Source organism: Micrasema longulum, unplaced genomic scaffold (genome assembly GCF_059751315.1).
Source record: "Micrasema longulum isolate JH-2025_06_02 unplaced genomic scaffold, ASM5975131v1 h1tg003206l, whole genome shotgun sequence".
Lineage (NCBI taxonomy): Eukaryota > Metazoa > Arthropoda > Insecta > Trichoptera > Brachycentridae > Micrasema > Micrasema longulum.
Window position 1 is genome coordinate 27,164 of NW_028280293.1, and position 15,084 is coordinate 42,247.

The 15,084-nt window shown below is 40.2% G+C and overlaps 1 protein-coding gene across 1 annotated transcript in view; it reads left to right on the top strand.

The window, feature by feature from the left end:
* The window catches only part of BRWD3 (bromodomain and WD repeat-containing protein), a gene marked incomplete at its 3' end in the record, with an annotated part of 35,517 nt that extends 20,896 nt beyond the window's left edge, over positions 1-14,621 (top strand). Inside the window, exons 16-26 of the mRNA XM_088241958.1 lie at positions 1,772-1,911; positions 3,040-3,205; positions 4,174-4,295; positions 4,576-4,674; positions 5,656-5,806; positions 7,118-7,207; positions 8,159-8,352; positions 8,756-8,901; positions 11,278-11,417; positions 13,226-13,333; positions 14,514-14,621. Of these exons, the coding sequence (XP_088098084.1) occupies positions 1,772-1,911; positions 3,040-3,205; positions 4,174-4,295; positions 4,576-4,674; positions 5,656-5,806; positions 7,118-7,207; positions 8,159-8,352; positions 8,756-8,901; positions 11,278-11,417; positions 13,226-13,333; positions 14,514-14,621 (1,464 nt within the window). The remainder of the gene's footprint in view (positions 1-1,771; positions 1,912-3,039; positions 3,206-4,173; positions 4,296-4,575; positions 4,675-5,655; positions 5,807-7,117; positions 7,208-8,158; positions 8,353-8,755; positions 8,902-11,277; positions 11,418-13,225; positions 13,334-14,513) is intronic.
* Between the last annotated feature and the right edge of the window lie 463 nt (positions 14,622-15,084).

Genomic DNA, 15,084 nt, shown 5'->3' on the forward strand with positions numbered 1-15,084 from the left:
CTAGGGAGAAAATCCAGCCAGTCTGCAAGCATTTGGACATACTCAAACATTGTCAAAAAAATGATAATTTGGAAAAAAGAATAAAACTGAACATTTTAAAACATACAGTGTTTGATCAGCTCAATGCCTTTCAGGCATTTTAGACTGATAACAGCAACTATAAGAGATAAGTGGACTGTATAGAAATTGTTACTCACTTCAAAGTTCTTCCGATTGTTTCGTATACGGAGCGCTTGACTATTGCTATTATTATTGTTAATATTGTGAATAACTTATAAAGCGCCATTTTCGTAATATAGTACCTCAAGGGCGCTTTACAAGGTGATTATATAAAGATATAAATTTAATTTTAACTTTTTTATCATACTAACTAACTAACTAACTAACCATCACGCCATTTCCCCGGAGGGGTAGGCAGAGAGGATAGAACGGCACACCACTCTGTCCTGGCACACTTCCTTTGCTTCCTTCACATTCATACATCTTCTCATGCACGCACGTCGATTATTCCGACTTTTCACATGACCACTTTCAAGAATTTGTCGTACTTGATCATGCCATGTCTTTCTCGGCCTTCCTCGACTCCTACAACCGGACACATTCGCATCATAAATCTTTTTAGCCGTTCTTTCATCATTCGTTCGCTCCACATGACCGAACCATCGCAAAAGACCTTTCTTAATTTTGTCGATAATGCTTAACTCAGCCTTGCATTCTGCTCTAATTCCGACATTAGGGCACCTATCATACATTGTTTCTCCGCACATTCGCCCGAGGGATCGCATTTCAACAGCATTCAGTCTACTTTCGTCCCTTTTTTTCCAACTCCATGCTTCGCTTCCATACATTAGGGCTGGTACCAGAACTCCATTATGAACTGCTAATTTAGCCTCTTGCGATAGACACTTATTTGCTACGACAGACTTTAAGGCACCATTAACTCTGTTACCGGCACTAACCAAGAACTAACTTTTTATCATACAAGACTAAATATTCTATTCCTACCCAAATCCTTCCAATTTCAAATTCTTGTCCTTCTACCGTCCTGTGAGCAAGTCTCATGAGAAAAGTTGTCTCTCTCATAAATCTTTATCATATTCTGTGTCAGCATATTTCCTACATAGCGAAGTTAGTGTTGTATAAACAGGCTAAATTCTACATTTCAACATCATCTGCACGATACCAGTATCCGAGCTACAGCAAAATGCCTCGCATACAGTCTGTATTGGATGCCGCAGCGAGACTTATTTTCGGAATCTCTAAGTTCAGTCATATCACTCCACGACTTCGGGAACTACGCTGGCTACGTTTGCCACAGAGGGTCGAATACAAACTCTGTCGGCTCATGTATAAGTCACTGCGCAACTCTGCTCCGGAATATCTAAGGGAACTCCGCATTCCAGACGAACTGGCTGACAGGCGTCTCACGCTTAGGTCGGCTACGTCTACGGCGAGAGGAAGAGTTATTGTACCTCTACGCAAACAGCGCACTAAATTTAGTGAACGCGCATTTGCGGTCGCACTGAGGCCCTACGGCATGGAGTGAAGTGATGTTTCGGAAAAAACTTAAAACCCACTTGTTCTCTAAATCATTTAAATAAATCCGCAGCATGTGACAGCAAAATAAATTACTTTAATTAAATTACAAATTTAAAAGCTTCAATTAAATTAATTTAACAATAGAATCACTATGTAAAGCTCTCTCGAGGTGTTTTATTACAAAATGGCGCAATATAAGTTATCCATGATAGTAATAAACGTTTGTTTGCAGGGGCACGCGGGGCGGCTGCGCAGCGAGGGCGTCCGGCACAGCGCGGGCGAGTGGCAGCGCGGGGACCCGCTCGTGCCCAGCCGGCGCGCCATGGTGGCCCCCCTGTCGCACGCCGAGCTCGTCTCCCGCAGGCTGTACACGTGAGTCCGAATCGTCTGTTCATTTTACAGAAACGAGCAGTCGACAATGATATGATAATATACGGTTTGAAGACAGACCAGCGTAGTTTAAATAAAAATCATACAAACTGTAGTCCTTAAAACGTAGCTTGATTGGACTGACAGTTGTCTGCAAAAGTGACGAAATAACTATAGACTATGATCTGGGTTAGTCAAATTACATGCCTGACCAAAAAACCCGGTTGAACCAAATAAGGTAAGCGACTAGGTGGCAGAGGCAGATCAGTATAACATGTTCCCTATAGTCCTTAAAATATAGCTTGGCTTGATTAGAATGACAGTTGTCAGCAAAAGTGACGACATTACTTTTTAGTGGCGTCTAAGGAGTGATTTATATTGACACACGAAAAATCATTTGTATTTGGTATGTTATTTTTTTTTTTTAATACAATGCTTGACATATGAATCAACATATATATATAAAATCAGCTTTAAAACTTAAAAAAAACCTAATTAATAACGACGTTCTTACAAGGTTATATAATTTTGCAAAAACGCTAGAGGGACAAATTGATCAATGTAAATTGATCGAATAAAAAAATAATTCATTTTATTTATTGTCATGAAAAAAGTGTAAATATCTTATTTTTTGGTGAATAATGGTCTTAAACACACTATAATAGGCTTGTTTTTGCGTTTTTATATCAATTTTCAGAAACAGAGTGTCATGTTTGCATGAAAAAACTGATAAAATGGATTTGATCGGTACACGGTCAGTGCTCAGTACTTCCCCACCACTAGTCACATTAGTTTGGCAGCTGTCATTTAATTTAAGGGCTTTAAATTGTGATACAACGAAAGGGCATGTTTCTGTGTATTTGTGTGGGAGTAAGTGTTCAGGTGTGTGTAAGCGTGAGCATCATTAAATAGCAAGTGAGAGCGTATCGCAGCCAGAGAGAATGAGTCTTAATTTATTTTTAATTAAATTTAGGGGCATATTAAATATATCAATAGATGAAATAAAAGCGTTATAGTTTGAAGCAAGATTATTATATTATGGTACAGTCTTCTCTTGTGGAATAATTGGATGGGGAGGGCCTTTTGAAACCGTACAAAAACCAATTGATGAATGAATGGTCGTGTCCGCAGGGAGGAGATGACGCAGCTGGAGATGTCCTGGTACCGGCGCGAGATGCGACGCCGGCCCGTCATGATCAGCACGGCGGGCGGCGCGGAGGGCCCGCGCCCGGGGGGCCGCGCGCGCCGCGGCGGGGCGCGGCCCCCGCGGCGCGCGCCCAACACCAGGGCCTACAGCGTGAGTGGGATAAACAATTTCAATTAATTTATTCATTCGAGGTTGTGGACTTAGACTTCAATTATTACCTTCTCTAAATTGTTATTCATCTCTGTTGTAATGTGATAATATTAAAACAGCGGCTTGTCTACAAAAATTTGGACAAACTCAAAATATTGTTGATAAATCGCGAGGACTAAAATTTTGTTTTTTTTTTGTTTTTTAATAGTAGCATAAAAAACGTTTTAAAAAACGGTTCATTGCATTGGCCAAGCCCCTAACGCGCCACGTTTCGGTTAAATTTTGAACTTCGTTTGTTACCTTTAAATTTAAATAGAACATCGTGCTCGTGAACATGGAGCTGCAAGACTTTTTGTGATGTTAGCTATCATATTATGTAAATGTTATCAACTATCAAATATCTAAATTTAGTAAATGGGGTCTAGAATTTCAACCTTCCATGCGCTCAGTAGCTGCAAGACTTGTTGTTATCTAAATTCTAATTTTATAAATTTGCTATTTATTTCGTTTTTAAAATATCACTTAAACTCTAAACTTCATTATCAAATATTTTTTTTTTAATAAAAATGTAAATAGGGGCTAGATTTCTTATTGTCCATGCGCTCTGTAGCTGCAAGACGTGTTAGGATATTTATTTATTGTACAGCGCCCTTAAGGTGATTTTCACAAAAATGGCGCTATATAAATTATCCAAACATTATTATTATTATTATAGTCACATACGTTGATGACACAATTCTCAATGCCAAACATGTCGCATTTTTGTAAAGACATATTTTTTAACAATTTTTTTTTAAAGTTATATATGAAAACATTTGTCCTCAATATCCATATCGATTTTGGAAATACAATATTTTTAGCGGTATTTTATTGCGTTTGTGTTTTTTCATGGACAATTATACCATGCGTTATAATTTTTTTTATTTATTCATTTATGCGATTTAAATTATCAAAGTTTCGTGTTGCAGGAGCCGCCGGAAGATGCGTCCTCGCACCACTCGGACTCGGACTCGTCGGTCCGCATCTCCGTCACCGAGTACAGCGCCTCCAACTCCTCGTCCAGCGACCGCTTCGACAACGACGGCTCCAGGTACAGCCCCGACGAAAAGTTGCTCGTAAGCGTTGACAAAATGCGGACTTGAGATCTAATTAACTCCCTAGGGAGGAAATCCAGCCTGTCTGCAAACATTTGGACATACTCAAAATATTGTTGAAGTAATTTTCTGTTCAATAAAGTCAAAAAAAATATTTTTTGCAATGTGCGGATCTGATAAGAGGCATGAGAACTCTAAAATGGATCTGAGTAAGAGGGTAAGGCTTTCAATACAATCAAAAGCTGTATGTTGTCATTATTTTGTTTTATTTTTTAGCTCGTCTTCTTCCGATTATTCCGACTGGGTCGCCGACCAGCCAAACGTCCCCCTCCAGCCGCCCAAGAGGTCCAAGAGGAAACCGATCGCCAGGCAAAAGTAAGTAATTTCATCTTTATAAAATATCACTTTCGATGCCTTTTTCACGATGTTGACGGTCACTCCAACGAAAGCAGTTTTATTCATTATAACAACAACAACAACAAACCATCACGCCGTTTCCCCGTAGGGGTAGGCAGAGAGGATAGAACGCCATAACACTCTATCTTGGCATACAGACCTCGCTTCCTCTACATTCATACATCTTCTTATGCACGCACGCCGATTATTCCTGCTTTTGACATGTCCATCTTCAAGTATTTGATGGACTCGATCGTGCCATGTCTTTCTCGGTCTTCCTCGTTTTCTGCATCCATCAACATTTGCATCGTAGATCCTTTTAGTCGTTCTTTCGCTGTCCATTTGCTCTACATGTCCAAACCAACGCAGCACCCCTTTCTTAACTCTGTCAATAATGCGTGTCTCAGCCTTACACACTTCACGGATCTCGACATTTGTGCACCTATCATACATCGTTTTACCTCACATTCGCCTGAGGGATCGCATTTCGACAGCGTTCAACCTACTTTCATCATTATTTTTCCAATTCCATACTTCGCTCCCATACGTTAGAGTTCATTATCACTTCTTTAATTTGACGCAAGCAGCTTAAAGCTGATACGCTTCAATCTATTTTTAATCAACGTTAGCTGTTGGCGCACTTAAACTTTTCCCAAACAAATCTAGTCCATTTTTGAACCCATCGAGACTACACGCTGAGATCAGCTCCTGTGGCAGCTTATTCCAATCATCGACAACCCTATTGCTCGGGAAATGCTTCTGTGGTCTGTGGCCTCGAAGACGAGCGTCTCGCTTGAGCTCGAGCATGGGATCAAAATTTGGGCAGCTACAGTGACTGTCGAGCATCTCGTATGTCTCGATTCAATTCCAGTCTCTCCGCGTATGGAAGCCGCTTTAGGCTCGTCGAACAGTTCTGTCTTATGCTGGCCTTATCTACATGCGCTTCGGTGTTCCCGGCAGGTACAGCCCGGCGGAGGGCGAGGGGGAGGCGCCCCCCGAGCCGCCCGAGGTGGCGGAGGCCTACCGCCCCTCGGACTGGCTCTGCGCCGTCCAGCCGCGCAAGGCCCCCTACCACCCCCAGATGGGCGATCAGTGCGTCTATTTCAAACAGGTATCCAATCACCTAATCATAGGATAAAAAATACAGGTCTGAGTGAAGACCAGAGCCCTGGACGAGCACTTTTGACTCAATAGCTACTGTCTCTCTATGTGTTGAAAAATTCTACAGTGGCATTGCCCCTCGAGAGGGTTACACAGTCATATTTTTGTTCATCCACCACAAACTAAAATGTCAACTAATGTTTCCTCATTATATGCGAGATCTCGCTATTTCTGTGAAATGCGTAACCTAGAGAGAAGCCCAAACGTAGGAAAATTATTCTATGACTATTGGGTATTAAGTTAGCTACAGTTCGCAGCAAAACAATGGGCCTTACTCAGGTCGAGAGTTGCCAAATGGATATTAATTTGCATTGTAAATATTTTTAAATATGTACTTGTGGATTTATTATTGCAGGGTTATTCCAATTTATTTTCCTATAATTCAATAATATTTATTTAATAAAACTGAAAATACTTGTGTGTGTTTATTTTTTATTTATTTATTCACAATATACTTATGTTACATTTATTGAGACATAAATCCCAACTCCGTGGAACCAAAGTCCCGTGTTGAGTTTGTTTGTTTGTCCGTCACATCTCCGAGACGCCGAGTCGTAGCGGCCCGAAATTTGGACACGTCGTTTTAGATGCAATTTCAAGGTTAACGTTGCTATTTTCGAGTAAAATTTCAATGGACCTCTCCTCGATAAAGACTCAAACTTTATACGGATGCCCAGTGCGGCCCCGACATATTGCCCGTAATCAACTGTCGTTATCAACAGTAAACATACTTTAATTCACAAATTTATCGTCTAAATTGAGAAAAAATAGTATCTGAAGTAAATATGTCGATATAAGGAAAGTTTTTAAGCAACATAATACACGTGTCGGGACAACAAATGCCAAAATTCAATGTAAATCATGGGAAAATATTGGGAATCAATTCCCTGTGAAAACTGACTCCTTTAACAGCTTTGACGCTCCTACTGCTGCAAGCAAACATACTGCTATCCACCATAGTGGATTTTTATTTATTATAACGTAAATATCCAAGTTATTTACAAACAAAGCCAAGCACAGCGACAAAAGCATCCGATCGAACCGTTATGTTTATGTTGTCAAGCAAAACAAAATGGCCACCAATTGGTTGCTAACCAACAGACCAACATCGCTTGCGTTCTATGAAACATAGTGATAGGGCTTCTCTCTAGGTTACGCATTATTACTCCGAGGTATTTAACATTATATTCAAATAAACTATTCGTCGGACTGCTCTCCCGCCCCATGCTGACGTTTCTCTCGGTGCTTTCTCCCGTTGCAGGGCCACGCCCGCTACCTGGAGGCCGTCGCCGAGAAGAGCGTCTACAAGGTGGGCGTCAGGGACAAGCCTTGGGAGAGGCTGAACATCGGCGTAAGTATTTTGTTGACATTTCTTGAAAAAAATTAAATCAAAATTTTAATCAAATCTCGTCTGCTATGGAATGGAGCATGGGCGATCGGTCTCAAGAGGAGAGACTGCACTTACGGAGAAATAATCCGCATAAATAAAAGTTTCAGCTCTTTAACTTCACAAACATCAACGGATAAAAGAATCGAAGGAATATAGATGTTCAAATATGGGCAGAATGGTGAATGTTACACAGTGTGAAAAGTGGCCACTTAAACCAGCCATTGACATGTCATAAGCCCTGTAGATGCCTAGACTTTTATATTACCTTTTTCTTAAATGTTCTTCATCTCTGTTGTAATATGTTAATTATGCGATGTTTGAGTATGTCCAAATGCTTGCAGACTGGACATACTCAAACATTGCATAATTAACATATTACAACAGAGATGAAGAACATTTAAGAAAAGGTAATATAGAAGTCTTGGGCTTATGACCTGCCAATGGCTGGTTTAAGTGGCCACTTTACACACTGTGTAACATTCACCGTTCTGCCTACATTTGAACATCTTGATTCATCCATAGCCCAGTCCTTGTCTACAAAAATTCGGACAAACCCAAAATATTGTTGATAAATTACCTGGTCCATGAAGAAGTATAGAAATTGAAAAAATAATATTTTCAGGCGTTGCCTAGTCTAGTATGTAGGTGGAATAATTCAATTAGACGAATCTCACCCGCATAAATAAAGGTTTCAGCTCTTTAACTTCACAAACATCAACAGATGAAAGAATTGAAGGAATGTAGATGTCCAAATATGGGCAGAATGGCGAATGTTACACAGTGTGTAAAGTGGCCACTTAAACCAGCCATTTACAGGTCATAAGCCTTGTAGATGCCTAGACTTCTATATTACCTTCTTTTAAATGTTCTTCATCTCTGTTGTAATATGCTAATTTATATTTAATGTTTCAGGAGTGCGAGACCGTGAAGGTGGTGGGCATCAAGTACGTGATCCGGCCGCCGCGCCTCGTGTGCCTGAAGCTGCTGCTGGCCAGCGGCGCGCACTTCACCGTGCGCTACCACGACATGCCCGACGTGCTGGACTTCCTCGTGCTGCGCCAGACGTACGCGGCGGCCGCGGAGCGCCGCTGGGCCCCCGGGGACAGGTGCCATGAACTAATGACATTTGAACGGGGAAAACATTTTTGACCAGAGATAATATCTGCATTCTTGTAGGCGTCTGCTTACCATGCCAGAGGTCGCAGGTTCGATTCCCGACATGGTTGACGTAAAAAAATTACAGTAAAACCCCTGTTCTACGTTTTTTACGCAACAAAAAAAAGTGTAAAACTGAGGAAAACGCTTAAGCGTGAAAATGAAAAATGTATGGAAAAAATTGATTTTTCTTAGAATATAATTATTGTACAAGACTTCTAAATTTACTGCATGATTGGGGATTATTCATATTTACCAATGATTTAATAAAAAAAAATGTATTTTTTCAATACTTGTTTTACCATTCTTTCGTCGTCCAATATGGTAATGTGTCGGTTGTTCTCCGCGCGCCAGGTTCCGCTGCCTGATCGACGACGGCTGGTGGACGGGCGCCGTGGTGGAGGGCGGCGGCGACCTGTTCCTCAGCCTGCGCGTGCGCTGGGACAACGGCGAGTACGAGCGCATGAGCCCCTGGGACCTGGAGCCGATCGACGACACACGTAAGCCGATTTGCGCACGTTGGAACGGGGTAGATTCAGTGGCGAGTGGTGGTTTATTTTATGGGTAATCTACAAAAAATGACAAAAAATAATTACATAATATGCAAGTAATGTAATTTACAAATTTAAATTTATTTCAACAGAGAGGGAAAACGTTTTTTAGAAGGGAATATAAGGGTCTAGGAATAACTCCCTAGGGAGGAAATCCTGCCAGTCTGCAAGCATTCGGACATACTCAAACATTGTTGAATCTTATATCTGGTAAAAGAAGAAGTATAAAAATTGGAAAATTGTTTTCAGGCGTTGCCTAGTAGGTGATTCGGTTCAGCCGGATGAATCTCACCCGCGTGATAAAGGTTTCAGCTCCCTTACTTCACAAAAAAGTCAACAGATGGAAGAGTTGAGGAAATGTGGATGTTCAGACATGGGCAGAATGGCGAATGTTACACAGTGTGTAAAGTGGCCAATTAAACCAGCCAATGACAGGCCCTGTAAATACCTAGACCTCCTTTATTTCTTCCTTTTAAACAATTTTTCTCTCTCTATTGAAATAAATTTAAATATGTTTAACTCCCTAGGGAGGAAATCCAGCCGGTCTGCAAGCATTTGGACGTACAAAAAACATTGTTTAATTACAAATGACTTTTTTTTCTGTGGCTCTGTGAAAATCAACTCAAACAGCAAATATTATTACCCATGCGATATACGCCGCTTTGTTCTACACTATTTTAATACCATACTTGTACAAAAGTTTATTAACAAATACCACAATGACATTCGGCAGATATTTCCATTATGATTAAAATGTCAACTCTGAGCACTGGCCGATTCCTTTGAAAATTAATAATGCCAAAAATGGCCACGTCGAACGCCACATGTCCTATGTGGTACGTAATATGTCAACGGTATCCTATCAAAGGAAAATAGTCCTTCGGAAATAATGTTCGAAGTACTAGTTTCCAAATAGAGAATTGTCAAATAATATCTGTAATCTGCAAGCTTGTTTTTGATAATGTGTGATTCTTAATTTGTATAATTTATATTTTAAAAATTATTTCTACTACCATCACGCCATTTCCTCGTAGGGGTAGGCAGAGAGAATGGACCGCCACACACGTCTATCCTGGCATACACTCCTAGCCTCTTCCACATTCATACATCTTGTCATACATGCCCTTCGGTTCTGTCCGCTTTTGACATGACCAGACTTAAGATTTTGGTTTATCTGATCGTGCCACGTCTTCCTCGGTCGTCCTCGTCTAACGTCGCCGTTCATTTTCACCATATATACTTGTTTTACCATTCTCTCGTCGTCCATTCGTTCTACGTGACCGAACCATCTCGGAGACCCTTTCTTAATCTTATCAATTATGCTTGTCTCAGATTTACACTCTCGCCTGATTTCATCATTCGTAACCCTGTCATACATTGATTTCCCACACATTCGTCTAAGAGATCGCATTTCAACCGCGTTCACTCGGCTTTCATCCTTCCTCTGCCAGTTCCATGTTTCACTTCCATACACAAGTGTCTGCACTAAAACTCCGATGTGCACTGCCAGTTTAGCTTCGATTGACATATTTTTATTGGCAATTACGCCGCTTAGTGCTCCGTTCATTTTGTTGCCCGCATTCACTCTCCTTTCAACATCTTTTTCTACTCTTCCATCTCTTGAAAACATGCTTCCCAGGTACACAAATTCTTCTACTTGCTCGAGACATTCGTTGTTTACATTTATTTCTGATTATCTTTTTTGCATTGTATTCTTTGGAATTTGATTATTTAATACATTTACCCTTTTTTCTAGATTGTGATTCTACGTCATTATAATTTGATCTAATTAATTTTACTATGTATTTTTATTGTTATTTATTGTGGCTTGACACGGGCATAGCCTAAAAAGCCTTAATTAGTTCATAAATATTTAATTTTGTAATTTTAAATGAACAGCTTACCCACCACATACCGCACACCGCATCTGAGGACATTAGTGTCCTTGGCGGTGCCCACATACACGGAAAATTTGCTCGTTGTCAAACGAGAAAAGCTGCCCGAAGGAGCTCTCTGAAATCTGGTAGCCTTAGCATCTTTGTGCTGAAAGAAAGTAATCCAGAAGTACATAATATGTACTTCATTGGATTGAGAAGAGAGGGAAGTGAATTCTCCACTGACTGGGATTGAATTGATTGGACATGATCAATTCGCCGAAATGATTACAAAACTCTTGAAAAGCCTCGAAATTCTTTTTAGAAGCCACCAGATCTGTGTATCCGACAGGACCTATAACAGGGCCGCGGATAGTAGCGAGAAGCCCCATTCGGTAATCATGGAGAAGGGCAAAGGGACAAATTTTAAATGAATAAATAAATTTCCCAGGTCTGCCGACGGACGTGGGCGGCTGGGTGAGCGTGCTGCCGCGCGAGCTGGAGGCCGTGCTGTACCGGCCGCGGCCGGACGAGTGGCCCGGGGGCGACCGCGCCGCCGCCTGCCGCATGATCGCCGCCGGCCTCGACCAGGTACGTCCGCCGGAGACGACGCGAACGACCGTAATGTCCGCTTCTCGACCGAGAGCCGACAGCCCGGGTGAGCGGGGTGAGGCTCCTGCAGCTTTCGACCATATCCGACATTGTTTTCCTTTCCTCGTTCAGGAAGGGGCAACGCCATAACACGTGGGCGTTATCTGCCAGTCGAAAAATAATTATATTTAAAAAAAAATTTGAGTTTGTCCAAATTTTTGTAGACAAGGACTGGATTCAACTCCCTGGGGAGCTGCTTACACTAACATATTACAACAGAGATGAAGAACATTTAAGATAAGGTAATACAGAAGTCTAGGCGTCTACAGGGCTTATGACCTGTCAATGGCTGGTTTAAGTGGCCACTTTACCCACCGTGTAACATTCGCCATTCTGCCTATATTTGAACATCTATATTCCTTCGATTCTTTCATCTGTTGATGTCTGTGTTAAAGAGCTGAAACTCCCTGGGGAGCTGTTCATATTAACATATTACAACAGAGATGAAGAACATTTAAGATAAGGTAATACAGAAGTCTAGGCATCTACAGGGCTTATGACCTGTCAATGGCTGGTTAAGGTGGCCACTTTACACACCGTGTAACATTCACCATTCTGCCTATATTTCGATTCTTTCATCGGTTGATATTTGTGTTAAAAAGCTGAAACTCCCTGGGGAGCTGTTCATTTTAACATATTACAACAGAGATGAAGAACATTTAAGATAAGGTAATACAGAAGTCTAGGCATCTACAGGGCTTATGACCTGTCAATGGCTGGTTAAGGTGGCCACTTTACACACCGTGTAACATTCACCATTCTGCCCATATTTGAACATCTATATTCCTTCGATTCTTTCATCTGTTGATGTTTGTGTTAAAGAGCTGAAACTCCCTGGGGAGCTGTTTATATTAACATATTACAACAGAGATGAAGAACATTTAAGATAAGGTAATACAGAAGTCTAGGCATCTACAGGGCTTATGACCTGTCAATGGCTGGTTTAAGTGGCCGCTTTACCCACCATGTAACATTCACCATTCTGCCCATATTTGAACACGTATATTCCTTCAATTCTTTCTCTGTTGTAATATGTTAATTACATTTTAATTACATACGACTATTAAGTATATTTTTTAATTGACATACCTTTAAAAAATATTGTCGTCGTCTAATTTATGATATTTTATTTTTTATTATTGCGCAATTTTTAGAAAAAACATTCGTTTTAAAATGGCAAAATCGTGTGATTTCCCGCGATGAATGCCGCCGTTTTGTAGCAACAATTCACGGACAGTGTATACTTGCAATGCCGTGTTAAACAGACTTCACGAACTCGGCAATAGTTATTCCCGCGTGTCGGATATATTTAGTGTAGGGTATTGTTCCTATGGAACAAACCTTTTGAACTTTTTCAAAGATGGTGAATGGTAATTATATTTATTTATTCATGCGTTTCATAATATATATATATATATAAATACAGTTTTTTGTTCACTTTGCCCAGCTGTATGAAACAGTACTTATGATATTCTGAATATGCTGTATAATTTTTAGGTTAATTTTTTAAATACAAATCTTGTATAATTTTTTTTTTATAATCTTAGGTATAAGGAAATTTATGTTTTAAAAAAAATATATATATATATTTAGCCAAATATGTTAGTATTATAAATGTTTGTAAAAGGCAGATTTGCCGTTTATCTTAAAAATATAAAATAAATTAATTTTTGCTTGCGTTTTACCAGACAACAGCCTTAATATGTATTAAAGTCTACAGTGAATCGACATCGGGGTTTCGATTTTAGGTGATGCTGCTCGCGATCGCGGAGCCGTTTGTAGCGCCCGTCGACCTGAACGTCTACCCGAGCTATGCCTACATCGTGGAGTACCCCATCGACTTGTCCACCATCAAGGTAAGACGTGAAGGGGACCTGCGAGTGTATTCCTAATCGTACTGATCAGCGCGTATGCCTACCATGCCAGCGGTCTCAGGTTCATGTTTGACATGATATATTTATTAAAAACGTGTTGGACTGGAATATTTCACAGTCCCCCGACTGGCACTGGAAGCGTAAGACTGATCATCTTACCTCGTAACAAAAATGATCAAGATACGCTGCGATTGGTACACCAATGCAGTGCCCTATGCACCATTAGGCGCGGAAAGGGAAATTATGATGATAACAGTTTCACACACTCTTTGAGTCTCACTCTCGATAATACAGGTATGTATATTTGAAAGCGAGAGACACAATCTCACGCGTCACACGCACGAAAAGCAAATTTTTTAGTACTTCCCCGGGTGCTAGTTGGTAGCTGCACGACTCTCGTCACGGGCGGTTCTTTCGCCCGTGCTGCGAGCATGAGCAAATGGTTTTTCACATTTTGGACTTACACTATAAATAATTGAAGCAATTTCAAATGAATATTACATTTTTCCGATTTAAACACCTCAATAGGTGCGAAGGTTTTCACGGTCACTGTTATCAATATGTTTCTTATTGTGTGTTGGATTTGTTCCGACGCTTCGGCTACCATTGCAGGAGCCATCTTCGGGGCAAACTCGGTTTACCCTGAAGATGGCTCCTGCAATGGTAGCCGAAACGTTGTAACAAATCCAACACACACGGTATCACCCGAAAAAGAAACATATTGCCAGTCAGTAGCTCCACGACTTTCGTCACGGGCGGTTCTTTCGCCCGCGCTGCGAGCATGAGATAATGGTTTTTTCATGTTTTTAGAAAATTAATCACTTTTGACTCCCAACTATAAATAATTGAAGCAGTTGTATATGAATATTACATTTTTCCAATTTAAAATCTCTCGTTTTTTGCACGTGTAATGACTACACAGCACTGTAACGCGCTGATGTTTTTGGGACAGCGAGGAAAAATTAATGGACAAATACTCTTGCTATTGGAGAGATTATGCTTTTATAATATCAAGCCTTTACTAATACCTTAAATATTTTATTTTGTTTATGATTCAATTCAATCAATTTGTTTAAAATAATGCATACATTGCAAACTAAAATTTAAGACGTACATATTGTAAAAAGACAAAAAATATATAAAGAGACTCTTGTCATAATAGATGGAGAATCTTGCTCCGGAAATCTCCTTCAGATACACGGAACAGATCAACATCCAGAGCGACGTTGTTCCGCATAGCGATAGCCCTTCCGACGGCAGGGTGCTCCTGGTTATCGGAATATGAAACAGAGTATGCTGACGCTGTCTTATTATTTATACTTACCAATGCTCGTCATGATCTCAGGATTGTCTTCTCCTGTATATGAACTTTTTATGTAATATCCCCCCCTCTCCTCCTGCATTCATTAGTGTGAAATCTGTAATTGTTCTTACTTTTTAAAATTGTTCTTTTGTACCTTGTTTTTTATATAAAGACTGTATGATTTCATTAATAAATAAATAAATAAATAAATAGTAAAATATAAGTAAAAATAAATTGCAGAGTCATCTGCAGGCGATTACTAGTACTTAATTTAACTCGGAAGAGTCTTAACTACATAAAATAAAGTAATCTGCTTAATTAAAATACTTAACTTCAATATCAATACATAGATGGCGCTCCAACTCACCTGTGGATGGTTTCTCAATTCGTAACATATATACAAAAATCAAAAATGTTATCTGTGTGGATA